Below are 26832 nucleotides of genomic sequence, written 5' to 3'. Positions count from 1 at the left end.
CGCTGCTGCAGGCTCACCATGCCATGGAGAGGATGGAAGAGTTCGTACACAAGGTGGAGAACACACACACACACACACACACACACACACACACAAGCAACACACACAAGCAACACACACACAGGTGCATGTACAGACATTTCGTTATGTTCTAATGGTAAAATGGATATCCCCTTAAATAACAGATATTTTAGACAAAAGCTGAAGTGAGAGTCTTGTTCCTTGACTCTCCAACTTCCCCTCACTGTATCAGATTTTTACCAAATTCTTCCTCTTAACTTATCTATGTTTATTGGTTCACCGCACCTTTAATTCAGCTGTCCCAAGAAGGAAGTTTGTGTTACAGAGACCGTTTACAACAACACTACTCAGTAAAAACACATAAAAGAAGACACTAAAAACAATAAAAAGACACAATAAAAACTAAATATTGTAAGCGCCCTGTTACTGTACAAACCTTATATGCTCAGGTTTTTCATTTTTATCTTTTCTTGTTGTGTTTGGTATCTAACATTGTGGCCCTTATGCAGAACATGTTTCATGACTGTGGGCACAAGCCAAACTGTTGTGAAACTCTGCTGTGAAATGTCCTAAATACATGGGGAAAAATCAGCTCAGCGTGAATCAGCACAAAGTTAATAAAACCAGAACAGTAATGGCTTCCTTTTCATCATTTATATTGCCAGAAACTCCCAGATGTTTAGATCCAAAATGGATCTCCGTCAAGTCTTTGTTTTTGTTTTGTTTTTTCGCAACAAATGGTGAAAAGGCAGCTTGTGTTGTGCAGGTTTTATCAACTTTGTGCAGATGTTTTGAAATGAAAATGAACAAGTGAGCAGAAGTGAAGAGGTAGAACGACTACTTGTAAGGTGACACCATTGGAATTTGGACTGATATGTACTCAGAGTACGCCAGCTTGAAATAATATTCTCACAAACACACACACACACACACACACACACACTCAGAGTCTGCTGAAATTGCAGCCAGCAGGTTGCAAATTAGGGAAATTAATCACTGGAGAGACACTGTCAACAGCTTCTCTCTCTCTCTCCCTCTGTCTCCACTCTATCCATCTCGCACTTCTCTCTTTCTGCCTATCTCCCGCCGCTCTTCACCCCCCGTCTCTCTCTCTCTCTCTCTCTCTATCAAGGGTATGAGTCGTATCGGACTTCGCTTTATTTATTTACACCACTTGACCCCAATAGTGTCAATTTGACACCTACAATACATACACACACACACACACACACACACACACACAGACACACACACGCATGGACACATACTGTACTGCTCTCTCACGTTTTCTCACCACCTCTCTCTCTCTCTCTCTCTGTCTCACCCTCACACACACACACAGAGGTCCTGTTCCCAGTACACTGGGTCAGTAGGATACACGACCTGCTGTATCTTCTCCTGTCTCGTTTTTATACCCTTGACCTTCTGCTTCTCAGATAAACAATTTGTTGATGATGTTGACCTAGTTTACAGATTTAAGTTGGTTCCTTCACTGTGAAACTATTTAATGGGAAGAGTTAAGGGGAAATTAATTCTGGAATTTAGAAAGTTGGAGCTGGACTTTACAAATTCAAAAGAGTAACAATATTCCCACATAGGCTCATTAAAGAGAAATTAGATTTATAATTCTTCTCATGGATTAAATGGATTCATTTTATGTTCACAGTAACATTCAGATTATTATTGACTATCCTTTAGTATTCCTGAGCCGTTGCACACAAACACCACATCCTGTTTACAACAACCGGGAAAAGCTCTTATTCAGATGACGAGAGACTAGAATATGATGTTGCTCTAACACCTCGTCCTCTTCCCGTGTGCCTTCGTCAACCAATCAGGTGTGGGAAGGCCGGTGGCGCGTCATCCCCCATGACGTGCTTCCTGATTGGCTGAAGGACAACGACTTCCTGCTTCACGGCCACAGGCCACCGATGCCGTCGTTCCGCGCCTGCTTCAAGAGCATCTTCAGAATCCACACAGAGACGGGAAACATCTGGACACACCTGCTAGGTAGGTCACACACACACACACACACACACACCACACACACAAGTGAAACAAGTTACAGCTAGGACTGGGATTGAGTGTTGGATATTTGAATGAGGTGATAAAGTGACTAGCTTGTTTTTTGCTTCTCTGTTTATGTCTGTGTGTCTGTTTCTCTAATGTATTTATCTATCTGTTTTTGTTTTTCATATTTAACCAGGCGGGGTCGGATAAAAAATTCTTCTGCAAAATGTCAGACTGGCAGACGGCAAAATCAGGCCGATTAGCTTTTATAAGCATTGCTGTGTCAACAGCTGAGCCAGAGGGTTGTGTAAGGAGACAAAGAGCTCCTTCAAACATAATCCAACAAATTCCAGGGCGTTATTTTTGAGTTTGGGTGAGCGCCTTGGAATTTGTTGGGTTTACTTTTTTGCCAATTTTGGTCTCCATCCCATTTGAAATAGAAGCTCTCACCTTTCGACACTTAGTTCAAGCCAAAGCAGCATTTCTCTTCTATCACTGATCAAGAGTCAGTTTACAGTAGTTTCAGATGGTTTGGGAAGCAGTTTTTGATTGGTTTACTCTGCTCTGCTCCCACCTAGTGGTTTAAGAGAGACACTGCACCAAAGTGTGTGTGTGTGAGTTCAGTGGAGGTGAATACTGTTGAGTCTATTTGTCTATCTGGGACTATTGGTCTCCTATTTGTTTGTTTGTTCGTCGCACAAACTATCTCAGACGCCACTGATTGGATTTTGATGAAACTTGAAGAAATGATGCATCTCATTACTGCACTCCAGCATTTTAGAAATTACACTTATTGATCCAAAGGGGCTACAATTACAGGTTAAAACAAGTGATGTATTTGTTACTGACTGCATTTACTGTTGCCTTGTTTTTCTTTATTAATGTAATGTCATTCTCCCTCTGTCCTCTCTCTCTCTCCCCCCCCCCAGGCTGTCTGTTCTTCCTCTGTCTGGGACTGATGTACATGTTCAGGCCCAACATGTCGTTCGTGGCTCCGGTTCAGGAGAAAGTGGTGATCGGGATGTTTTTCCTGGGAGCCATTCTCTGCCTCTCCTTCTCCTGGCTCTTCCACACGGTCTACTGCCACTCTGAGGGCGTGTCCAGAGTCTTTTCCAAGTAAGATGATATGGACAGATATATGCACGCACACACACACACACACACACACAGTCAGGTACTCTATGTATTTATACATATAGACTACTAAACTGACACACTGCCTCTTTGAAAGGATGTCTTGGGTCATTTGTAAGTAAGTTTTAAAGTTATATAGACATTTAGACCCATCACTAGAAATATGTAAAGACAATTGGCATCAGTGTCTTCTTTTAAATCACTCCTAAACACATACTTTTATAAACTTGCTTTCACTTAGTTCTTTAGTCTAGATCGATCACTATCATCTTCTCTTTTATTGTTATTTCTGTTCATTTTTTGCATGTTTTTATTGTTTCCTTAACTGGTGTTCTGTGAAGCACTTTCTAACTATGGAAAGTGCTCTAGAAGTGAAGTTTATTGTTATATTATTATTACTATTCTTAGATTTTAACTAGTATCTGTGCTCCATCAAGCTTATATATACAGTTAGCAGTCTGGCATGGTTCATTTGATTCAGTACAATGTGCTTTATTGCTTATCATGCTTCTTTGGCATGGAAGTAGAGGACAGTATTTCCAAAGCTCCACGATAATTGAGTTTCTCACATATTACATATTTTTACATAATAGGTAAATTTGTATTGTTATATTGATATTGACTCCCTGGGTATGAGTTAGTCTTTTCACTGCGCCTCTCAACAATGTGTCCTGTTGTGACTATAATCCTCTAATCCGTCTCTGTGTGTCTGTGGACAGGCTGGACTACAGCGGGATAGCCTTCCTGATCATGGGCTCCTTCGTCCCCTGGCTCTACTACTCCTTCTACTGCTCCCCTCAGCCCTGCTTCATCTACCTGATAGTGGTGTGCATACTGGGACTGGCGGCCATCTTTGTCTCCCAGTGCGACTTCTTCGCCACACCGCAGTACAGAGGAGTCAGAGCAGGTAGTGTTTGTATTTTGTCTGTCACAAATAGGCTTTTTCAATTGTTATTCAATTCAATTTCATGTAGTATTAAAAAGTTTTAAATTTGACTTTCTGAAACCTGCAGATATCTTGTTACTGTTGCCTTGTTTCACTTAAAGTATTCACCCTCTCCCTCTCTCTCCCTCTCTCTCTCTCTCTCCACCCTCCCTCCCCCTCTCCAGGTGTGTTTGTGGGTCTGGGTCTGAGCGGTGTGGTTCCCACGCTGCACTTTGTCATCAGCGAGGGTCTGATCAGAGCGACCACCATCGGTCAGATGGGCTGGCTGCTGCTCATGGCGACGCTCTACATCACCGGAGCCTGTCTGTACGCCGCCCGCATCCCAGAGAGGTTCTTCCCCGGCAAGTGTGACATCTGGGTAGGTGTCCAACACACACACACACACACACACACACACACATCCACCTACACACAGACACATGCACACATACAAATACATGAAAAGAAAGACAGACAGACACACACAAACATAGATTAATATATAGAAAGACAGGCACTTAGACATTAATTACTGGGAAAGAAGGAAGGAAGAAATGAAGGAAGAAAAAAGGGAAGACAAAGACAGACAAACTTTTTGAATTGATAGGAAGGAAGGAAGGAAGGAAGAAATACACATCTTACTATTTCGCTCCACCTTATTCGCAGTTCTTCTTTTCTTTCTTTATCTCTCTCTCTCTTTCTCTTACACACGAACACATTTATTTACCAACTCTCTCTCTCTGTACCCTCTCTCCCCTCTCTCTCCCTCTCTCTCTCAGTTCCATTCCCACCAGTTGTTCCACATCTTGGTTGTGGCCGGGGCTTTCGTTCATTTCCACGGCGTCTCCAACCTGCAGGAGTTCCGCTACACGGCCGGAGCGGGCTGCGCCGAGGAAGGCGCACTCTAACACACACACTCATACACACACACTAGGGGGAGGCGCTGATTCAAATATGCACAGAATTACACACATGACACACAAACACACACACACACAAACTAAGACACGGAAGAACACACGCTCTCCCCCAAGCGAAGACCGAAGTGGCTTGTCCAGTGTGTGTCTGTGTGCGTAAAACCCAGGACGACCTCCTAGGGGGCGCCATTAAAAACGACCGACGAGGGTTTTTGTTCTCTTTCTTTCCCTCCGTCTGTCTGGCTGTCCATCCCCCCTTCCTCTGGCTCTGTCGCTTCGATTATAAAACCACTTCCAAGACGGCGTGTTTTGAAATCGTTTTTTGAGACTTCTCTTTCCTGAAGTATCTCTAATTATGATTTTTTTTTCTTCTACTTCTTCTTTTTTGAGTTCAAAAATGAAGAGTTTTCATGGTTTGATTTTAAGAGGCGGCGTAATTGTGGCATAAAAAAAAAGACAGACAGGCAATTTGGGGTGTTTTTTTTTTTTTTTGCTGAATGCTGTTTTCCAAGTAACATTTTAGAGCATTCAAAAAAAAGAAAAAAAGAAAAAACAGTGTCATGAGTGGAAAATGTTTTTGTTTTTCTTCCATGATGATGAGGGTTGTAGGGGGGGACATGGGACTGGGGGGGGAGGGGGGAGGGGGGTATATAGCCGCTTTTAAAAGTTAAAAAAGAACACTTTTTCCATGTAAATAAGATTTCTAAATTTTGGGTTATATAGATTTGTATGAAATATCTATGAAAAAAAAAGAACAAAAAAAAGTAATGTTATAAGATGATGGTGAGATACTGAATAAGCAAATAAATAAATAAGATAGATGGATAAGTCGATTTACAGATGAGGAGGAGATGTGAGAGGAGAAAGCAGAGATGAAACAAACATTTTGCCCAAACTTCTTCTAGCTGTGAGGTGCAGTGGAGAAAAAAGAGAGCGAGAGAGAGAGAATTTGAGAATAACAGTCTGCTATTGGAGGGAAACGTTCCAAATAGCTTCATCTAGTCGATACAGATGAGAGAGAGAAGAGAACGAGAAAAGAGGAAAATACAAGGCACAACAGTTTAAATCTCTACAGACTCTGATGTTTATGTCTCAATGTCAAGACAACACACAGTTCGGCAACTTTCGGACCTCCAACCTAGACGACAGTGTTGTTGTCATGACAACGGCGTCAGCTCCTCAGGGTGGGGCTCGTTGTGATGTTTGTCAAGCATCACAGAGTCGGAGCGCTGATCTCACATCAGACACACCGGGGCCTCGTGTATAAAACTGGAAAAAAAAATATGTGCTGGCGACCAAATCCAAGCCAAAGCTATGATGAATTAAAAAAAAAAAAGTTATCTAGCGGTTTCTGTTTATCTTCTCTGCCATGTATCTAAAGATCTGTCACTAACCGTCGATATTTAATTTTATTCTTTTTTTATTATCACATACTTTCATATGATTTGTGCAATAACGTCTAGGATAACTGGAAATCTTTTTTATAAATGAGGCCCCGGAGTGGTTTCTCGGTCCATCCCCAAGAGACAGATTTTGGTGAAACCTGCAGTATTAACACAGAATAGCTCCTCCTCCTCCTCTGTGACTCCTGATATAAGATAATAATAAAACTCACCTCCACACAGAACAGCAGTATGTCTCAAAAATTTTCTTTCGGATTGGTATGTGGATTGTATTTTATTTTATCCAGTGCTATATTTTGGTATCATTATCATTGCGAGCTTTAATTTCACTTCTTCCCTTTTTTATTCTTTTCTTTTTGCTTCTTCTTTGCTTTTATTGTTTTTTTGGGAGGCTGTTCAGCCGGAGATGATGATGATGATGATGATGATGATGATGATGTGAGGTGAGGGCAGAGAGGCACAGAGCAGCACCGCTCTCTCTCTCTCTCTCTCTCTCTCAGGCACAAAACCAACAATATGGTTTCACTAAGTTAAGGGCGATTGTCATAAGACGCATGAACGGCCTCGAAGGTGCAGACCTCGCTTCGAAATTAAGACGAGGTGCAAGTGTTTCCAAATATGTTCCAAGTTTTCTGGCAATAACAAACATTTATCCTGCACCTGCACAGAGGAATCGCCTAGATCATGAGGGTTTTATATATTTCTGTGATTGTTTGAATTCAGGATTTGGGGTTCCCGTTTGATCAGAGCATTTTGTGGCAGTTTGAATTTGTATTGGAGTGATCAGCCTCAAAGGCAAGTCTGCCACTCTCCTCCTTTGAAGAAACCTCAAAGGAAAGCGCCGTTACTTGTTCTCATCTTTACTTCGGCTTTGTTTTTATTTTATTTTCATCGTTTCCCGTTTTCTTTTCTTTTTTTTTCCCTTTAGTTTGTATTAATTTATTTCTCTTGGGGAGTGCATATTGTTGTTGAAGCACACGTACCGTTCTGAGGGGAGTGTTTGATTGCAATAGACCTTTATATCTGCTGTATTGTTCTAATAAAAAGGTTTTTTGAATCTGTCACTGTGTCTCAGTAGTGGTTAGTGCACACACAACCCCGACAGGAGAGACTAGACACACTGAGGATGGGATAGTGTGCAGGCAGCCGGCTTAATACACAGCTGCTTACCAAAGATATTCATCATTTCACATGAAATATTTGGGTTTGGGCAGTTTTGGATTTTTTTACACATATAAATAAAAGGCAGTAATTAAAGGGGAACACAGGCCATTTAAAAATTTCAACATTTTTCAGAAGGTAATGGAACATAATAGAAGAGACACTGCCATCTGCTCAGTGCAACACAACCACTAGGTGGCAGCAGCATCACGGTATAAAGCCATTGCCTCTCAGTGGGAGTAGAGCGCCGACATGGAACAAAATTTGTGATCTAAATAAATGTTCTGTCATACATTTCTGTTTTATTAGATATTCAACAGTGTAGAAGCCCCAAGGCAACAAGGATGCCCCGTGATCTGAACCTCTTTTACGCAAACAAACACTAATAACACAGGAAAACAATTCTGAGTTATTTCATTTTCAAGTATTCATAGTTTCTATGAGTGGTGAAAGGAAGCAGATCCATGGAAGGTTTCACTGCACAGTGTGAACACAGAGTCTTGGAGATGGTTAGACTCCTTGCATCAGTGAAGCAGTTACATGTAGTTGAAGACGTTATGGGCTCAAGTCTGGTTGTCACTTGTGAAGTTTTCAAAGGCAGTTTCCAGAGGAAAGATTAGAGAGAGATCAGAGAACACTGTTGCAGTCTAATACAGGCAATTGTATCTTAATCTGTGGACACCTGGTTTAATAGGATCAGCAACTAGTCAGAAGTCAGCAGATTGTGTGTTTAAATCCTCTGGAGTAAATGTTTGTTTTGAGAAATTGAAATGATCTCAGACAAGCTAAGCTGCAGTTTCAGTCAGCAGCTCAGAGGAATAAACTGTTTCAAGAGCCCTTTGAGATTGTGGTTCAATTTTGAGAGCCACTATCCAGAGACTTAAAGAGAACAAGTTCAGAAGCTGAACCTACTGAGATAAATAGATGAACAAAGTTAACGGAGGTTCTGCTTTTGATACCAGTCAGGCAGCATCTAGAGGAAAGACTGAAACGTTCTCAGAAAACAAGCTCAGGAGCAGCATGACCCAGTGGCTCAAAGGGCTGGACAGCAATCTGTGCAGTTTGAAGTTCTGGGTTCAAGCGTTAGGCCCACTTTTCACTCTTAAGTGAAAGCCAGAGTATAGACTGAAAAGCTCACAGAGACAAACCTCTGAAGCAGCAGGACACAGCAGCTGATGACTGTATGAAGGTTTTGAGGTTGTGGGTTCAAACCTGAGAAGGTGGTGAGTTTTGAAAGCCAAGATCCCAAGAAAAGATTGAAAAGTTCTGACAGAAAAAACGCTGTGAAGCAGAATGACCCAGTGGCTCAAACTGCACCAATGTTTTGAGGTTGTGGATTGTGTGTGTGTGTGTGTGTGTGTGTGTGTGTGTGAACTGCACATTCTCGGTTGCATGTTTGGCAGTAGCGGCTGCAGATAATTGTGGCTGAGGGAGCTAAGGGGGAGCTTAATTATTTACAGCAGGTGCTTTTTTCTAAATAATATAAAAAATAATAATAACAATACAATAGACTAGGGTGTGAATAAGGCTATACTGCTACACAAGGAGGGCCACTGTTTTTCCATTGGGAGCCAAATCCCCAACCCAACATTATATGCATGCATGTGCTTCAATGAGCTGAAGACTGACTGTGTATTTTGACCTATGCCTATTAGACTGTATATGATATAACACCGAGTCCAGTTAGACACAAGGCTATGCAGCTATGCACACAGTTTTAGATGGCAGTCTAAGTGTTTATATAGTCAGAAGTTACACAAAAGATTTACAAATGTGCTTTATCAGACAAAAACAAACAGGGTGGAGCAAAACTAAATCGAGCTCTGACTCGACTCATTGCCAATGGTCTAAAAGCAAGCAACTGAGGAAACTCACTGTGTAGATGGTACTTCTCACTTGAGCCGCAACGATTAATCGATTTATCGATTAGTTGTCAACTATTAAATTAATCGCCAACTATTTTGATAATCGATTAATCGGTCTGAGTAATTTTTTAAGAAAAATAAGTCAAAATTCTCTGATTCCAGCTTCTTAAATGTGAATATGTTCTGGTTTCTTTACTTCTATCTTACGTCTTTACGTCTATGACAGTAAACTGAATATCTTTGGGTTGTGGACAAAACAAGACATTTGAGGACGTCATCTTGGGCTTTGGGAAACACTGATCGACATTTTTCACCATTTTCTGACATTTTCTAGACCAAACAACTAATCGATTAATCGAGAAAAAAAATGAATGAATGAAAATAATCGTTACTTGCAGCCCTAGTTCTCACATGGTCACACTGTTATGATTGGCCCACTCATTGCTGATAATAATAATAACTAGTCACTTAAAATCCAAAACCAAAAAAATGTGTACTCTACTCACTAGTCACAGAAGAACGATCCGCCTGTTTTTGTGGTTCACAGCAAAGCATCAATCACACTGTCAATGTCCAATCCATAGCGTCCATAGCTTGTTTATGCTAACATGCAGAACAGAAAGCTGCATCTGCCGTGACTTTGCTGAGGGCCAAATGGTCGAGTGGGGTACAACTTTTGTTGAGGACGCCTTGATCCTTAAATCCACGGGGCCAGTGGTGGGACTGCTTGCAGGGCTAGCGTACAGGTTTCCCCCACACTTTTATTTTCAGTTGGAGAATTTTCCTCAATCTCAGAGTCCCTCTCTTGGCTTCGGGTCCCTCTTCCGCCATCACCTTCCTCTTCCTCCGTAGGTTCGCCGTCCTCCACCCTTCCTCGTTTAAAATAAATGACAAATCGGTCTATCTTGACACACTACAGTCCACAGCTAAACAATTTAATTGAGCACCTATAGCTAAATTATGCTAATCTCTTTGACTCTCTCTGACTCTCACAACAAAAGTCTCTCTGATACGTAATGAACAGAGCAACCAATCACACCACACTTTTTGCAAAGAATAATTAACTTCTTATATTTTCATATAGAAATTAGCCTTGTTATATTCATTCTGTATCCTAAATTTTATTTATTTTTTTCTCCAAAGAAAATTGCAGGGGGAGACCAACAAAAGACAACAAAAGAGCAGCATGTCAACATCCATTTCTTTTATTTTTCTTATAAAAATCTAGACCTTGTGGACAGACCAGCTCACAAAAAAAACCTCTAAATATTCAGACTCTTTGAAAACAGAATCACAACAGAGAGTCCGTCACCTGGATATGTTTCCATACGTTTCAGACTCCTTTGTTCCTTAAAAACACAGCAAAATGTCTCCTGTCAGCTGAGCGAGGGACCGCCTTTACAAATGAATAAAGAAAGAAAAACACAATGCCAAAAAGGAATATATATATATATATTAAAATAATAAGCAACAACAACTTGAACAGTTTTAAAGCATTTCCAAAGGGAAACAAACAAATATTATCTTATATTTTAAAGCATGTGCTGCGAATACATTCTTTTCCAGCTGAGACAAACAAAAACAAACAATAAAAGAAAGCACTTTGGTCTTCTTCAAACACACTAAAGATGATTATGCTAGCATTGTCGTGTTTTTAACTCTCAGTTAGCAAAATGCCAACTTATTAACTGAGGCGTCAGCATTTGAATCATATGAATATTCTGTATGCAACTTGATATTTTGTGTTTTCTATGGGCATCATAACACTGCATGTACCATGTTGGATTTACTTCAGAAAGTGATGCAAATTGTCGACACAACAGATTGTGTTTGGAGCTAGCATTACTTCCGACAGCACACACACACACACACACACACACACACACACACACTGTGCCAAGCAAGTGATGTAAAAAAAAACAGTCTCTTGTCTTTGTCAACAGCAACAAAGACTTTTTGACATTGAAACGCAACGTAACATGTTTTTCTTCCTCTTCTTTTATCTGTGTGTAAAGTGCATATCTTCATTCACGTTCAGGCTCGTCCCAACTGCAGTATGTAGAGATAACCTGCGGCAGGCAGGGGCCAGTTCACTTCACTTCAATCAGCTAAAACTCAACACTGATACAGCAATTTATTGCTTAATCATAAAGCAGTCATGCTCATGTCAATTCTCCCTGGGAGGTTATTTATTAAAAAAAAGGTTCTTTATAATTTAGCTTAAAACCCACTGTCTGAACTGGTTGAAGTGATGGAACTGACCCCGGCCTTACTAAAACAGATTACAGATTATAAATAACTGGTTTTAAAAAATGAGTCCACTACTTTTCTGGGACAATCTGACCTTGCCCGACACGAACAAATCAATCAGATTGTCCCAAAAGGTTCAAACTCCGCCCCTCTTGCCCCCAAACTGAATCAGTCCTTCACAACAGTGTTTGTTGAACAGCAGGTGAGGAGCTTCAATGGTTTGCATGCGGTCACATGACTGCTATATTACATTGACCTTGGGTCTCAGAGTGAGGAATTACACTTGAAGGCTTTCTTTCCAAACTGCAACATGGCCACGCAAAAAATCCCTGATTTTCATTGCCCAAAATTTGCAAAACACAGATAATAATATTCTCTAAAATCTTACTATTTGGTTAGAAAAGAGCTCAAGAGAGCAAAGGATTTCAATAAAGTTTTACTTTGTATGCCAGAAATCATGTGGCCATACTAGGCAATTGACTCAAATAGCGTTTATCTCATTTTTGGAATGAAACTCTTCAACTGGATTTGGGCCTAGGGCTGAAAAAGAGGGGCTTTCCTGTTAAGAGAGACTTGACTCGAAATCTATGGATTTACACAGTAACAACAAACCAGACACAGGAACAAGAAAACCACATGTGACTCAGATCCAACAGGCTCTCTGTGTTAAACCAGAGATGAAAACAACAGATCTGAGTCCAGGATAAAAATCACATCTTCTGTTTACAAATGAAATTGATCCTGATAGAAACCGGCACTGAACTGACGTTTTACTCAAAAGCTTGAAGCAACACTGTGAAACTCGACTAAAAGGCTGTTTCAGGATCCAGAGTGAAATTAAAAGAAGTAACTGATTTTTAACCCTTTGTGGCCAAGATGCTTTCATTGTTGTCTAAAATTCAAGTCTCTTGCCTGTGTGAACGCTGCCTCTCCTCCATGTTCTGTTTCCATAAACTTTTAAAGTTTCTTTACATACTTCTTGCATTTTGAGAACAAAACTTGGGCTCAATTCTTTCTCAGGTCAGCGAATTCAGGAAATCAATTTGCTGAACAACCTCATTTTTTTTTAGTTATATCTTGGATCTGGTATGAATCAGGAAATAGGCATTAATAGGAAATCAATTTTGAGATTGGGATTCAAAGAATAGTGATGAGAACATTCATCTTCACATTCTCTTTTGTCAAATATGAGGATTATAGTCGACTATAGTCCAAAATAGTCGACTATTTCTCTTCACCAGACCAGATAGATTTAAACTTGCGGCTGGGGATATTAGTTGAAGTATCCCTTTAATTCTAATTTTCTGTGGAAAATATGAGGGAATCCACATCATGATGTTAAACTACATACATTAAAACTTAGAAGTCAGGTTGCTAGATGAATTTTCCTCGGAAACCAAACTGACTTTGTGAGCGACTGCAGACTCACCTCAACAAATTTCATCCAATTTTACTGTTGTCAGATGAAAACCATGTATCTGCAAAAAATATGTTTTTCAGGAAGGAAGAAAAGAATCCTTAATTTCTTCTTGGCATTTTTAAAAATAGGTTTTAAGGTTTAAACAGGTATTTAACAAGTTGTTTGTTTTTGGAGTTTTAAGGGTCATGAAACTCACTCAATATAGAAATAATCATGGGAACTTTCAATTTAAGTAACAAAAACACAAAAACTTGAGTTCTCCCAACAGCTCAGTTTTTTCCACCACTGACCGATTCACCTTCAGAATTGTATTATTATATCTTACGCTGCAATTCCTGAATAGGCTGAAATGAAAACTGAACTGACCCAAATGCAGCAGAGAACCTAAACCATCATGTAGATAATAATGATAATAATAATAATAATAATAATAATAATAATAATAGTAACACTTTTTTGTGAACACAGTTAAAACACAGTATCGCTTTGTCTCCTAAAACAAAATATGAAACAAACTAGAATTGAAATAAAACCTACAGTAGGTAAAAACACTGAGCGGGTAAATAAATAGTTTGTGAATTGCACAAAGTGAGAACGTTGAAGGTCAAAGCACTCCGATATGTCGAGACTGACAAATCAGTCATTCAGTCAGTCAGCCATGAAGTCATTCAGCCATTAAGTCAGTGAGTCAGTCAGTCAGTCAGTGAGTGAAGGGCGAGCGGTGTTTCTCTCTTCACTGTCACGATTTGATCTTCCACAGCTGCAGACAAGGAAGAAAGAGAGAAACAGCTTACAGACAAACTGCTTTTCAGTTTCAGAGCTTTAAACTGACAAACAAACAGTAAATATGCATCTCATCTGTGTCCTGCAGGTACTTTCTGTTCTGCAGTTGCCTCCTCTCTGCTTTATCAGAGTAGCAGAGTGAAAAAGTCAGTAATTCTTCATGTGTAATGATGTGTTAAAGTCTGTATCCATTGATGTAATGGTAAATAAAAAGATGAGTAAACTAGGACTTCCAGTTATTGATCAACTATCATCTAAACAAAAATTGTTATTTTCAGAAAGGCATTAATTTATGCTTCTGTCCCTTAAAAGGCCCTGGCTTTATATAACTTACGCCAGTTTTATACTACTCACTAAGGTATATACTATGACTTTACATGGGTTTTACCTGCATCCCATAAACATCACCAGATTGTTCTCATCTTACTGCAAGCTTCTGTGTTTGACCCTCAAACTTAAACCTAACCCTAACCCCCCTTCAACCTAATGAGGTCATGTAAAACAGTAAAAACACAGATCTCTTCTCTCTCTCTCTCTCTCTCTCACACACACTCACCTTCAGGTTAAATCCTAGCAGGTCAGATATGACTCCGGACACGGCGGACAGGATGACCACCTGGGTGATGTTGTAGAGCAGAGGGTTCATAGTCAAACCATACAACCTGAACGGAGCGTCCAACTCCTGGAGAGAGGGAGAGAGAGAGAGAGAGAGAGAGAGAGAGAGAGAGAGAGACAGAGATTAAAATAGATCATTTGGCTGTAATGAACCAACTCCACCTAGTGTTGACTGGGAGAATTACTGGCACTGAAATGAGCCCTAATTATGAGTTTGTTATTCGAACGGTAAGCCTGACAGCAGTCAATATAGAGAGAATTAGAGAGGCAGGCAGGCCAGGGTGTCTGCAGCTTTGCTGTAATTAAGACATTTTAATACTTTTTAAGGTCTTCATTTCAGACTTTGTGTCTCTTTAAGGAGCGGTGGACACCATGCAGACAGACAGACAGTCAGTCAGTCCAGTACCTTTAGTAGTTTGGTTGCCAGTTTTAAGACGTTGTTGACCAGAGTCAGCTCCTCTTTCTTGTTTGGCTTCTTCTCCATCTTCAGATACAGGTTGATCTGTGAAACACACAAACGAAAAAAAGATGTCAGTAGTCTACGACAGCACATTAGAGCCATTGTAGGTGAATGAGGGAGGGGGGTACTATTCCGAGAAAAAATGTACGAGGAAAAACCTACGAATTTCTGAGATTAAAGTCAGAAGTTTGCAAGGAATTTCACTATCCTTGTCATATGTGAAGTGTTCCACTTGGTTGATCCTAGCTTGAAAAGTGAGGGGGTTTTTTTTCCCTCACAAATTTCTGACTATAATCTCAGAAATCTCAGAAAAGTGTGTGTGTGTGTGTGTACCTGTTCAGTGAGCAGTATGGAGGTGTTGCTGTACTTCTTGCTGGTCTCGGAGCCCAGAGTGACGAACCTCAGCAGGAACAGAGACAGACTGGAACACCAGATCACCAACTCCCAGTTATAATGACACTCCAGGAAGGTTTCATGGACATGGAGCAACTGGAGGGAGAGAGAGAGAGAGAGAGAGAGAGAGAGTGAGAGAGAGGAGAGAGAAAGTCTGATCAGTGGTGTCTGAGATTCAGAGAAAATCATTATGAGAACAATACTTGGTTCAGTCACTATTTTATTCCCTTAATATGATATAATAAAAACATTTTTCAGGATGGATGCATCTAAATTTGAGTTTTATTCCAAAATGCCACATTATCTATTATGGAAATTAATCGTTATCTGAAGTTCATCATTCAGTATCTCTGAAATATCAAGCATTGAACTCAATAACTTGGCTAAAGAAGAGATTCACCGTAATCAAATTATCAGTGTTCTATTCTACTGACCAGTCTCTAATGGATGGACGGACACACACATACACACACACACACACACACACACACACAGGTACCTGGGCACAGCAGATGAAGACGACAGACAGAGTGAGGAGGAAGGCAGACGACACGATCACATCCACTGAGCGCTGAGGACCCCGTCTCTGCAAAATCAAACAATACAGAAATGATGAACACAAATATCTAAATGTGACAAATATAATCTACTGGTGCAAATCTACAGATAAATAGCTGACGCATAACAAGTATGTTCTTTTCAAAATCTTTATATTGAGATTTTCAACAAAAGTTCCCAGGGTTGGGCAGGCATATTCCACATTGTTACAAAATATACATCAATGTAGTATCATATAAAAATAAAAAGTGATAATAGTGACAGTAATAAAGTGAGACGTCCCTACCCCCCCACCCTCCCACCCTCTTGATTACCTAGAATAGGTATGAGGCACAGTACCTAGAAATAAAGAAATAAAACTAAGGATGTAGCTATTTCCATGAAGTCAGGTGTTATTTTCGTGTCAAGGGCAGGGCTACAATGCATGTCACACTATGTTGTTTGGGTGTTATGAAAGTATGTCAAAAAGGGTCCCCAGGTCTTATAGAATTTCTCCCCAGAGCCACTGATTGAGAAGCGTATCATCTCCAATTTAAGGCAGGACATTATATCTCGAAGCCACTGACTAAGTGTGGGCGGGGCAGCATCTTTCCATTTGAGCAAGACTGCGTGTCTAGCCAAGAGTGAGGCAAAGGCAACCATGCGGCGCTCTGCAGATGTCAGATGAGGATCATCTTCATCGGTAATGCCAAACAGAGCTACCAGAGGGTCCGGGTCTAGATTCTGCTTTAAAATGTTGGATAGGGTACGAAAGACGTCTTTCCAGAAGTTTTGTAATTGAGAGCACAGCCAGTACATGTGGATAAGGGTAGCATCACTGTTTTTGCATTTGTTGCAAGTGGGGGTGATATCAGGGTAAATGTTAGACAATTTAACCTTGGGCATGTGGGCCCTATGAACTACCTTAAATTGCACTAGGCAGTGTCTTGCACAGAGTGAGGATTTGTGTATAGATGTGAAGATGGAATCCTATTGGTCAGCAGATAGTGTATACCCCAAATCATGTTATAACAAGTATGTTCATCAGCTAGAATGTGATTATTTTTAAAAACTAAACTGACTAAAATCTGACTAAATTTAAATGGCATTTGCGTCAAAAGTGTGCGTGTTTGTGTGTGTGTGTGTGTGTGTGTGTGTGTGTGTGTGATGAACTAACCTTGAGGTAGGAGCGAAGCGACAGCCACATCTTGATGTTCTGCACTTTCTTCAGTCTAAAATGGGGAACTTCAGACTTCCTGGCTCTGCGGGCCGAGGTCAGGTGACCAAAGAGCTTGGCAAACAGTAACCTCTGAAACACACACACACACACACACATTGTTTTAATCCAACAGGTTAAATCATAATTTACATAAGATTTAAATATTGCAGAGGTTCAACCTGATTTAAGGACATTTAAGGATTCATAAAGCATCGTCTCCACCACTTAGATTTTACCCACACACACACACACACACACACACACACACACACACACACACACACAAACACACACGCACACCCTCCTCTCTCTCACCTGTTTGTAGGTCCTCTCTGCCACGCTGAGCAGGAAGAAGAACAGCCATATGAGACAAACGCGCACCAGGAAGCTCAGCGTTACCATGGTGACGACCATGGCATCCGGGCCGGACCCGCCCCCCAGCGCCACAGACAGCAGCTCATTGGCTGAGAGCGTGGTCAGCTGATCCAAGTCGCGGTACTGAGATAACCTACAGGAGAGGGACAAGGAGTCACAACAAAATATCGTCAACTTCCTGTAGAAACATCTGCAATCATACTGTTGCACTTTTTGTACGTACAATATAGTTATAAATTCCTACAACTAGATATTTTATAACATTTTTCAGCAGCAGAATGCATGTTGTGAATTCCTATCACAATATGAAGAGTTTACTTCCAAAACACTATATATCCAAGTTGAAGAAAAAAAGTATAATGTATAATTCAATATTGCAGTATTCTTCAATATTTCTCACTTGCGTTACCTGCTTTTAATCTTTAAAAAAGCACTATAATTTGTTTTCATTTTTGCTTACAATCATTTTGTGAGTGTAGGTGTCACATTTTTCAAAGTGGATACCACATTCTGGACCAAAACACTTCACAAAGTCTCATCTTTTGTCTCATGCTACAGTACCTGTAAGCGAAGGGCGTGAGGCCAAGCGTCACTGCAACCAGGTTTCCAAACACCTGGTAGCCAATACCAGGAGTGTAGAGATTTACCTGGAGAGAGAGAGAGAGAGAGAGAAAGAGAGAGAGAGACAGACAGAGACAGAGATTAAAATAGATCATTTGGCTGTAATGAACCAACTCCACCTAGTGTTGACTGGGAGAATTACAGGCAGCTCCGACCTGGGCCAGCTAACAGATGGAGCCACCAGAGACAAACACACTGCTGTGCTCAGTGTGTGGCTGGAGCTACTGGCTTTTGGACTGGCACTGAAATGAGCCCTAATTATGAGTTTGTTATTCGACCGGTAAGCCTGACAGCAGTCAATATAGAGAGAATTCTCTCAAGCAAAAAGAGCAAATGTTCTTTGTTTCTCTATCTACTTCTATTATCTTTAGTACATTCTTGTGTTATAAATATTTGTTGTACTGTCTTCAAAATAATAAATTTACCTATATCCTTTTCTTTGCTGCTAAATCTCATCTAATCTAATCTAAAAGTGTCTATCCACCTCTTCTTCACGTGTTTGCTTCCTCTACAGCTACACTGCTACCCACAGCTCTCTCTCTCTCTCCTTCTTCCCTCTCTTCTCTGTCTGTCTATTCGTCCCTCCCTCCCACCCCCCCCATCACTCACTCGGTTCATGATCATGCCGCTGATCTCCAGGACAGACATGTCGGCCTTCTTACACTCGTTTCCCTCCCACACGATGGCGCTCACTCTCTCCAGGCCGGGGTTGGAGCTGTGCAGCCATGGGACGTGACCCTGCGGGAAAACAAACGCACCACAACACCAACGTTACTACTGAACGGTCCGTTTACTGCCGTATATCGTTCCATTTGCCTTTATCTGTGACAGCGATGACAACAGTTTCCCTCCTGCAGGCAAATATTCTCTGCACTTGGCACATGTGTAACTTTTCTCCAGTGTTCTCTCCAAAGTCGTGTACACACACATATATGAGAACAGAAATCAGGAGAAAGTTTTATGTTTACCAACCTGATGGAAGGGGTCGTCTCTGTACTCCTTCTTGGCGGGGGGGCAGACGGGCGTGCCTCCCCCCTCCCCCTCTGTGGAGTACAGTAAGTGAGCAGCATACTGTATTAGTTTAAATACAATGACCATTCATCCAGAATATCAATAGAAATTACTGTTTCTATCTATCTGTAAGGGGTGGACCACCACATAAAAATACTCCACATACTCAGTTTAATGCATTTCTCTATCTACTAATGGAATATTATTTAAACTATTATATACTGTTTTATGTAAGAGTTTTGAAAGCAAATGAAAGTCTCCCAACTTGGCCCTGATCTATAATTCCATGTCTTTTCTATGACTTTCCATAACCAAGTTTGAGCACTTCCATGACCTACAAATGATATTCTTTACTTTTGTTAATGTTGTTTTACTAAAGGGAGTAAACTGGTCTGGTTTCTACTACACAGCTGGGCTTGCTGTGGAGAAAACCAACCAAGGTATAAAATACATTCTCTTATATTCCTGTGAAGTGACCTGGTTATAAATTTCCCTAATATTCCCGGACTTCCCCAGAGAGTTTATCAAATTTCTTGAATTCCCCTGTCTGGAATACACCTTTCAAACTTCCATGACATTCCAGAAAGTCCTGGTTTGCTTCTCTTCTATAAATCTAGAAATACTGACTAGGTTCTTGGTTCTTGGTTCTACTCTAGTCTATTCTATTCTACTGACCAGTCTCTGAGGTGCAGGAGGATCTACACTCAGCGCAGTGCAGGAAGTCTTCCCACAGCAGGTCCTCCGTCTCCGACTCGTGTCGAGTGCTTTCTGAGTCCTGAGTCCTCAGACTGGAACACCTGGAACTACAGCTGGTGCCGGACTTTGGGACGTCCTGCAGGAGAGAGGGAGAGAGGCAGAGAATTGGTATTTCTTTGAAGAATGAATTTGTGGTGATGAACTTTTCTATGGTCCGTCTTCATTTTCTGACATGAATTGATCACATTCTTTTTGTAATACTGTAGAGCCTGAAGGGCAATAAGGGAAACAAGGCAAGAGTACACAAGTCGTCCCCCACCAATTCTGGGCCAATCAGTTATAAATATGTCAATATATACATCAAATATGTGTGTGTGTGTGTGTGTACCTCCACGGCGTAGTGTTTCTTGTAGTGGTGTGTGTTCTTGCGGTTGCGGAGCGTACAGTCGCTGCTGTTCATCCTCTCCACTCCCCTGCGGAGGGCGCTGTAGGACGCCTCCGGGTCCTCCTCACTGGACGCCTCCTCTGACGCTGGCTCCTGCACGACACACACACACACACACACACACACACACACACACACATTAGCCAAATCCTGGAGGTACCTTACAGCCTGGTAGTTTTGTTTCTCTCTCTGTGTGTGTTAATTCATTACTATTACCTTATTGCCGCTGGCCAGCATCAGCCCGGTGCTGCGGGGTGTGTGTGTGTGTGTGGGCGGGGCGTGCGAGTTCCAGCACGCCTCGTCGGCCCTGATTAGCGAATCGCATCGCTGCTCGTGGAGCTGAAGCCCCTCCTCGCTGCTGCGATTGGTCACCCGGCCGTCCAATGACACGTAGCCGTTGTCCGTCTCCGTCGACTTGTCGATGGACAGTTTGGACTTCTTAGATCTGAAGGAGGGTAGGGAAGGAGGGAGGTGGAGAGAGGAGGAGGGGTTTCAGGTAGAGAGTGAAAGATTAAGAGAAGGAGGGATAGAGGGAGGGGAGAAGGAGAGAGGGGAGAGAAGAAAGAGATAAAGGAAAGGAGGGGAGAGAAACAGGGAGATGGGGAGAGCAAGGGAGATTGAGAGGGATGTAGACAGAGAGAGAGAGAGAAAGAGAGAGAGGGAGAAAGAGAGAGAGGGAGAGAGAGAGAGAGAGAGAGAGAGAGAGAGAGAGAGAGAGAGAGAGAGAGAGAGAGAGACAGATACAGATACAGATACAGATACAGATACAGACAGAGGGAGTGGGGCAGTGAGCCTACCAGTAATGAAGATCTTCACGTCGCAGCAGCATGCAGCACGGTGAGTAACACTAACAGAGCGTTCAACAACACAACAGTGTGGAACGTTCAGGCTAAAGGCCAACAGGGACAAAGTGTTGCATAAAGCATGGCTGTTACTGAACTAACCATTAAGGTAAAAATATATACCGACTGACTGACTGACTGAATGAATGAATGAATGAAAGAATAGATGAGGCAATTAATGAATGAATTAAAAAAAATGTGATGTTCGTGTATTAACTGAGTGGAGCTGCTCTGAATTCTGAGCATCAAGTATTCTGAATATAGTATCTAAAAGTGAGTAACAATCTAATACATTTATTAGATTTAGACTTATTAGACTTAATTTGCTGTTTTGTCTTCTTATGAAAAACAAAACAAAATCCTGGTCACTAAAAAGTATTCTGAATATCAGTTAAAGTTAAATGAATGAGTGAATCAATGGATGGATCAATGAGTGAAGTTCCTAACAGAGCTGATATGTTTTGATCTGAGCGCTGATTAAATAAAGTGAATGAATGTATCAATCAATCGATTAATTAATCAATCAGAGATTACTCGTTCCACACTGTTGCGATCTGCTGAAAGCTGGTTGAAGCAGTAGCATGGGGAGAAAGGCAGTATGTTACTGATAGGTAACGGGTAGAGAGGATCAAACAGATTTAGCAGTAAAGGTCTGATTGTGACTGTATGAATATCAACTAAGATGATATTCATAGCTTCAAATGCCAGTGTGCTGTTGTCAAACTGTCTTTGACAAGAGGCAGAAAACCTTACAGACGATTGAATTGTTGGTATCGTTTTGTCCAACCAAGAACGGCGCCCCATGCTTCTTTTGAACGTAGCTTGTTCAGCGAGTCATCTGCATCAAAATCAGCTGCAAAATCCCTCTGTTCCTGCTTAACGCTATGACAAAAATGGGAAGATGGAGATTTTGATAGTATTTTTATTTCAGCTAATGAGTTTAAATCCTATAATCTTCAGTCCAAATAAATGCTTTTTCTCTTACCATCCAATTAAAATTGCCTTTGCTTATCCAACAAAAGAGTAATGTTCAATATTTAGTCAACCAATCTGAAGATAGTTTCCTCATTCCTTCTCCAATAGGATGAAGATTTATTGTGCTCTGGGACAGGAAGGGATGTTGCGGCCTGAGAAATCCAGATTAGGTTTGATCAGGGCTGGGATTCAGTTTCTCACTTTGACTTCACTCAGAACTTAAACTGGTTTCAGTTCAAAATGTATTTCTTTGCTTACTGGTTGGATACAGATAACCTGTATAATAACCTTCTAAGACATTTAAAATTTTGATTAAATTCCACTTTCAGAATTTACTGAATTGAAACTACGGTACATTTTATAATGATAGGCCATATTCATTTGTTTGTTTATTTATTCAATATAGAGGGCAGTTACCAAGAACTGGCAAACTGCTAATTTCCATCTGTATCATTTTGAAAACTGAAACTGAAACCGAACTGAATCCCAACCCTGTCTTTGCATATCTCTATTTTGGAAGACGGGAAACGAAAATACACACCCAGCTTTACAGATATCATGCCAGAAATCTTGGAAGAGAGCGCCCAGGCTGTATGTGCTGCTGGCTGAGTGGGAGTGTGGCGCCCCCTCCTGTGTGTTATCGGTAGTGCTAGACCCGTCGCCTTCCCTATGCACCTCCATCTGAGATGCCTTCCTCAACTTCCTTCAGTTTGGAAAGAATAGAGGGTGGAGAGAGACTTAGAGTGGACTTGCAGACTGAGGGAGGAGTGAGAGACTTAAGGCTGTGTGTCCACCGGGAGCCGACTCCCTCCTCGTGTTACATGTAGCCTGGTTTTAGTCAGAGCACCGAGCGCTGCCAATTAAAAACAGCTCGACTTGTACAGAAGCTACAGAAAGCCGTGCTTCAGACAGGTTTTCAGTAGCAGCCATAGTGCTTCACACAGCAGAGCGACCTGACACATCGGAGCCCGGTGGACACGGGGCCAACACACTTAAAGGGCAAGTCTACTGAAAATGGCTTTTAGGTTGTTATTCTGCAAAAGTAGAGCTTTTCCTAAAATTTGTTTCAAGAGAATTTCAAGAGAAACTGATCTCATCAGAGATGATTAAAAGAAATTTTCATGGACAGTCACTTTCCTGTATATCAAGAATATCAAATAAAAATAATAAAAAACAAAGTAATAAAGTAAATTTGTAAAAAGTCAATTTTCTTAATAAAGCACTTTTAACTTAAATCAAACGTAAAAGTACAAGTAAGATGTGAGGTGTTTTTAATGTACCATGAAATTTTCTTGCAACCTCTCAGCCAATGTAGTGCAATGATAGGATTGCATGAATCAAATTTAGTAAAACAAAACGTTTTGGAGAAATTTTAGTTAAATGTCTACATTTGCAGGATAATAACCTAAAAGTCTCATTCTGCAGAATTCCTCTTTAAAGACTTGGACATGAATAAAGAGGAGAAACAGGAGAGGTAGAGAGGAGATCATTTAGTCTGTTGGAACCTTCCAAAGCTAGGACTCTTGTCTTTTGGTTTTCAAATTTAAAGACAGGATGAAAAAAAAAACATGAATCATGAAGCCTTTCTCTCAACTATCACTGGTAATAAAAAACTAACTCCTGGTTTCGTAAACCTTGAAAAATGTAGTTTCTCACCTGAGGATCCAGGCTCATGTTAACATTTTACCACTGTTTGATTTGATTTATTTGCTGATTTAAAAAAAAAACAAGTTACATATATACAATATAAGGTAATGCACTAGCTACCTGCTTAATGCTGCTACATTTGGTTTGTGGCTGGAAGGTTTATCTACTCTACCAGGCTCTTTGCCAAGTAACCAACCATCACTTGGACGCTGTTTTCCATTCTAAAAATCAATGTGGCTGGGTAAACAGGGAAAGTGTTGCAGCTGGTAGATGACAAAGTGAGTTTCCTGCCCTGAAGGGGATCCAGCACATGGAGCCTCCTGACTACCCTCATGTCCAAAACCATGGGAAACTGATTTCTCTTTCTGAGCAAAATGTCTATGAGAGTGTGGTGAGGAAAAGATGAAAAGGACTGGTATTTCTTAAAAATAAAAACATACTTTTGGGGTGAGGAGGGAGAGAGATACAGACTGAGAGAGAGAGAGAAATACAGAGAAACAGAATCAACTTTGTGTCAAATAATTGTACCAGTTTCATGATTTTTTCCTCTTTCCTCAACTGTCCTTGAAGTGAAAGAAACCATGACAAACGTTGATTCAATGAAGGAAACAATGGCTTGATTCACCCTCCCAACCCCTCACTAAAAACCCCTTTCCAAAACTGTGGCATGGTCCAATTTTCTTCCCAAGAGTCTGAAAATTGTCTTTACAATGTCGTAAACCGGAAAACATAGTATTCACAGCAGCCACACACGGTAATGATAAGGTTCATAACCAACAAGCATCTAATCTAAAGAGCAAATCACAAGGTACAAGTTTAAAAAAAAAAACGTCTGATACAGAACGAGGAAGTGAACAAGGTATTTCTGGGCCATGTGACCAATGCAGGAAGAGGAGGGGCGGGGCTTAGTTTATCACAAACAACAAACTCCTCTGCCTTTAACCAATGATAATTCAGTTAACCAGAGAGAGAGATTTCCAACAGACTTCACTCCTCCCATTTGCTTTTCCAATCCATTTATACCTTCATCTGTCCATCCATCCTCAAATCCCTGCCTCCTTCTCACCTCCTTTTCCTTTCAATCGCTCCCGACCTCCTTCCCTTCCATCCTGCATCTCTTTCTCTCTTTCGAGAGAAAGGTGTAACGTACTCTGATATTTTAACGTCTTTCATCTCCTGTATCATCCCTCTCTTCCTCCCTCCTCCTCCTTTCCCTCCCTCCCTCGCTCACTCTCTCCCTCCATCCTTTCATTCCTTCCCCCCTCCAATGTTCTCTCCCTTCCTTAACTTCCTCCATCCCTCCCTACCTCCTTCCCTTTCTCTCTCCCCCCCTTCCTACCTCTTGCCTCCCTTCCTCGGGTCTCTTCATCCCTCCCTACTTCTCTTCTTCCGTCTGTCCCGTCCCCCTTCTTTCCTTCCGTCCTCCTCTTCCTATTTCCCTTGCTTTCTTCTTACCCCCTTCCCGCCCTCCCTCACTTTCTTCTTACCTCCCTCCTTCCCTCTGTCCAGCTCCATAGCATTTTTCCTTTTCCACCCTTCATTCCCCTATTTTTCCCCTTCCAGTGTTAGAGACACTTCCTTCCTTCCCTCCTTCCCTCCCTCCGTCCAGCTCCACAGTACCACCCTCTTCTCTCCATCCTTACCTGCGTCTCTTCCCCCCGCTGCTGGAGGCGGGTTTTGGGGTTCTGGTGGAGACGATCTGGCAGTGGACGGTTCCCAGCAGCAACATGAGCCAGATGGCTCCAAACACCTCGGTGGCTGGTATCCCATGGGGCTGAGGGATGGACACATACAGGACCGCTGCTGCCACTGAGAGAGTGAGAGTGAGAGAGAGAGAGAGAGAGAGAGGGAGAGAGAGACAGAGAGAGAGACAGAGAGAGAGAGACAGAGAGAGAGACAGAGAGAGAGAGACAGAGAGAGGGGAGGGAGAGAGAGAGACAGAGAGAAGTACTTTTGTTACTTGCGTTCAACATTGATCGTAATGCATCTCTCTCTCTCTCTCTCTCTCTCTCTCTCACACACACACACACACACACGGCCCTACCTTGCAGCAGATAGAGAGCCAGCAGTAAGAGGAATATGGCTCTGGAGGTGACCTGGATCCACCATCGGTAGAAGAACGGAAAGAAGACGACTCGGACGATGCCTTTCCTGGTCAGCGACGTCCACGGACTCTCTGGTTTGGCCTTGGCAAACGCCGAGCCTAACACACACACACACACACACACACACACACACACACACACACACACACACACACACGAACACAGTACAGCTCATATTGATCCAACTTTTTTGCAGTAGTACAGAAGAAAGAACAAGCATTATAACACATTATAAAGCACACACATACTGTATGTAACACAATGCAGGGAACACACACACACCGAAAGGGGTACACACACTAGACGCAACGGGGAGAACACACACACATACAGAGCGAAGAAACACACGATGCAGGAAGTATGAACACACATATGAACACACACACACTCTTAGTGTAATGAGAGGAACTAATTAGCCGAGTGCCTCTGTAGCGAGCAGAAAAACTCATCTCTTAATACATCCTGGAGTACATCAGAGCCGTGTGTGTATGTTGTGTGTGTGTGTGTGTGTGTGTGTGTGAAAGAGAGGGAGAGAGAGAGAGAGAGAGAGAGAGAGAGAGAGAGAGAGAGAGAGAGAGAGAGAGAGAGAGAGAGAGAGAGAGAGAGAGAGAGAGAGAGAGAGTGTGTGTGTTCGTGTGCTGCACCCTGCTCTAATCCATTATCAGGTCTTTTACTCATCTCTTTCTTCCTGTCCGTCTTTCGCTGCTTCCTTCTCCATCTCCATCTCTCTTCCTTCCCCTTTATCTTCTGTTTTGTTTTCTATATCATCTCTCTCTTTACTTGCATCTCTCCGTCTCTTTCTACATTTCTAGCCATCTGTTTTTCTCTCTCCCTTCCTCCCTCCCTCCCTCCATTTCTTTAATTTTATGTCTCTATCCCCCATCTCGATCTCTATCTCTCTCTCTCCCTGTGGTATAAATAACAATGAGGATAAATTTGACTGATTTGATGAATAATTTAAAACCCGATGAATATGAGACAGCGATAGGAAGAGGTAGAGAA

The 26832-nt window shown here is 41.6% G+C and overlaps 2 protein-coding genes across 2 annotated transcripts in view; one reads left to right on the top strand and one right to left on the bottom strand.

The window, feature by feature from the left end:
* adipor2 (adiponectin receptor 2) overlaps nt 1–7471 on the top strand; it is a 37294-nt gene extending 29823 nt beyond the window's left edge. The window contains exons 3-8 of the mRNA XM_071529156.1: nt 1–53; nt 1860–2031; nt 2961–3147; nt 3885–4072; nt 4276–4469; nt 4870–7471. The exon at nt 1–53 is cut by the window's left edge and continues 142 nt beyond it. Of these exons, the coding sequence (XP_071385257.1) occupies nt 1–53; nt 1860–2031; nt 2961–3147; nt 3885–4072; nt 4276–4469; nt 4870–4998 (923 nt within the window). The 3' untranslated portion in view covers nt 4999–7471. The remainder of the gene's footprint in view (nt 54–1859; nt 2032–2960; nt 3148–3884; nt 4073–4275; nt 4470–4869) is intronic.
* Nucleotides 7472–10644: 3173 nt separating this feature from the next.
* Nucleotides 10645–26832, bottom strand: part of LOC139652175 (protein PHTF2-like) — a 48484-nt gene continuing 32296 nt past the window's right edge. Inside the window, exons 6-21 of the mRNA XM_071529154.1 lie at nt 25770–25928; nt 25369–25534; nt 22620–22781; nt 20478–20706; nt 20205–20354; nt 19796–19952; nt 19082–19152; nt 18719–18847; nt 18050–18135; nt 17429–17621; nt 17072–17203; nt 15857–15943; nt 15298–15453; nt 14911–15006; nt 14446–14571; nt 10645–13866 (exon numbers count right to left, since the gene is read on the bottom strand). Coding sequence (XP_071385255.1) covers nt 13846–13866; nt 14446–14571; nt 14911–15006; nt 15298–15453; nt 15857–15943; nt 17072–17203; nt 17429–17621; nt 18050–18135; nt 18719–18847; nt 19082–19152; nt 19796–19952; nt 20205–20354; nt 20478–20706; nt 22620–22781; nt 25369–25534; nt 25770–25928 — 2120 coding nt within the window. The 3' untranslated portion in view covers nt 10645–13845. The remainder of the gene's footprint in view (nt 13867–14445; nt 14572–14910; nt 15007–15297; nt 15454–15856; nt 15944–17071; nt 17204–17428; nt 17622–18049; nt 18136–18718; nt 18848–19081; nt 19153–19795; nt 19953–20204; nt 20355–20477; nt 20707–22619; nt 22782–25368; nt 25535–25769; nt 25929–26832) is intronic.

Source organism: Centroberyx affinis, unplaced genomic scaffold (genome assembly GCF_046629955.1).
Source record: "Centroberyx affinis isolate AG114_WGS23_722 - 3 ecotype Tasmania unplaced genomic scaffold, CSIRO-AGI_Caff_v1 ptg001773l_1, whole genome shotgun sequence".
Classification (NCBI taxonomy): Eukaryota; Metazoa; Chordata; class Actinopteri; order Beryciformes; family Berycidae; genus Centroberyx; species Centroberyx affinis.
Note: the sequence above shows the minus strand (reverse complement) of the source record. Positions and strands in the feature narration are given on the sequence as shown.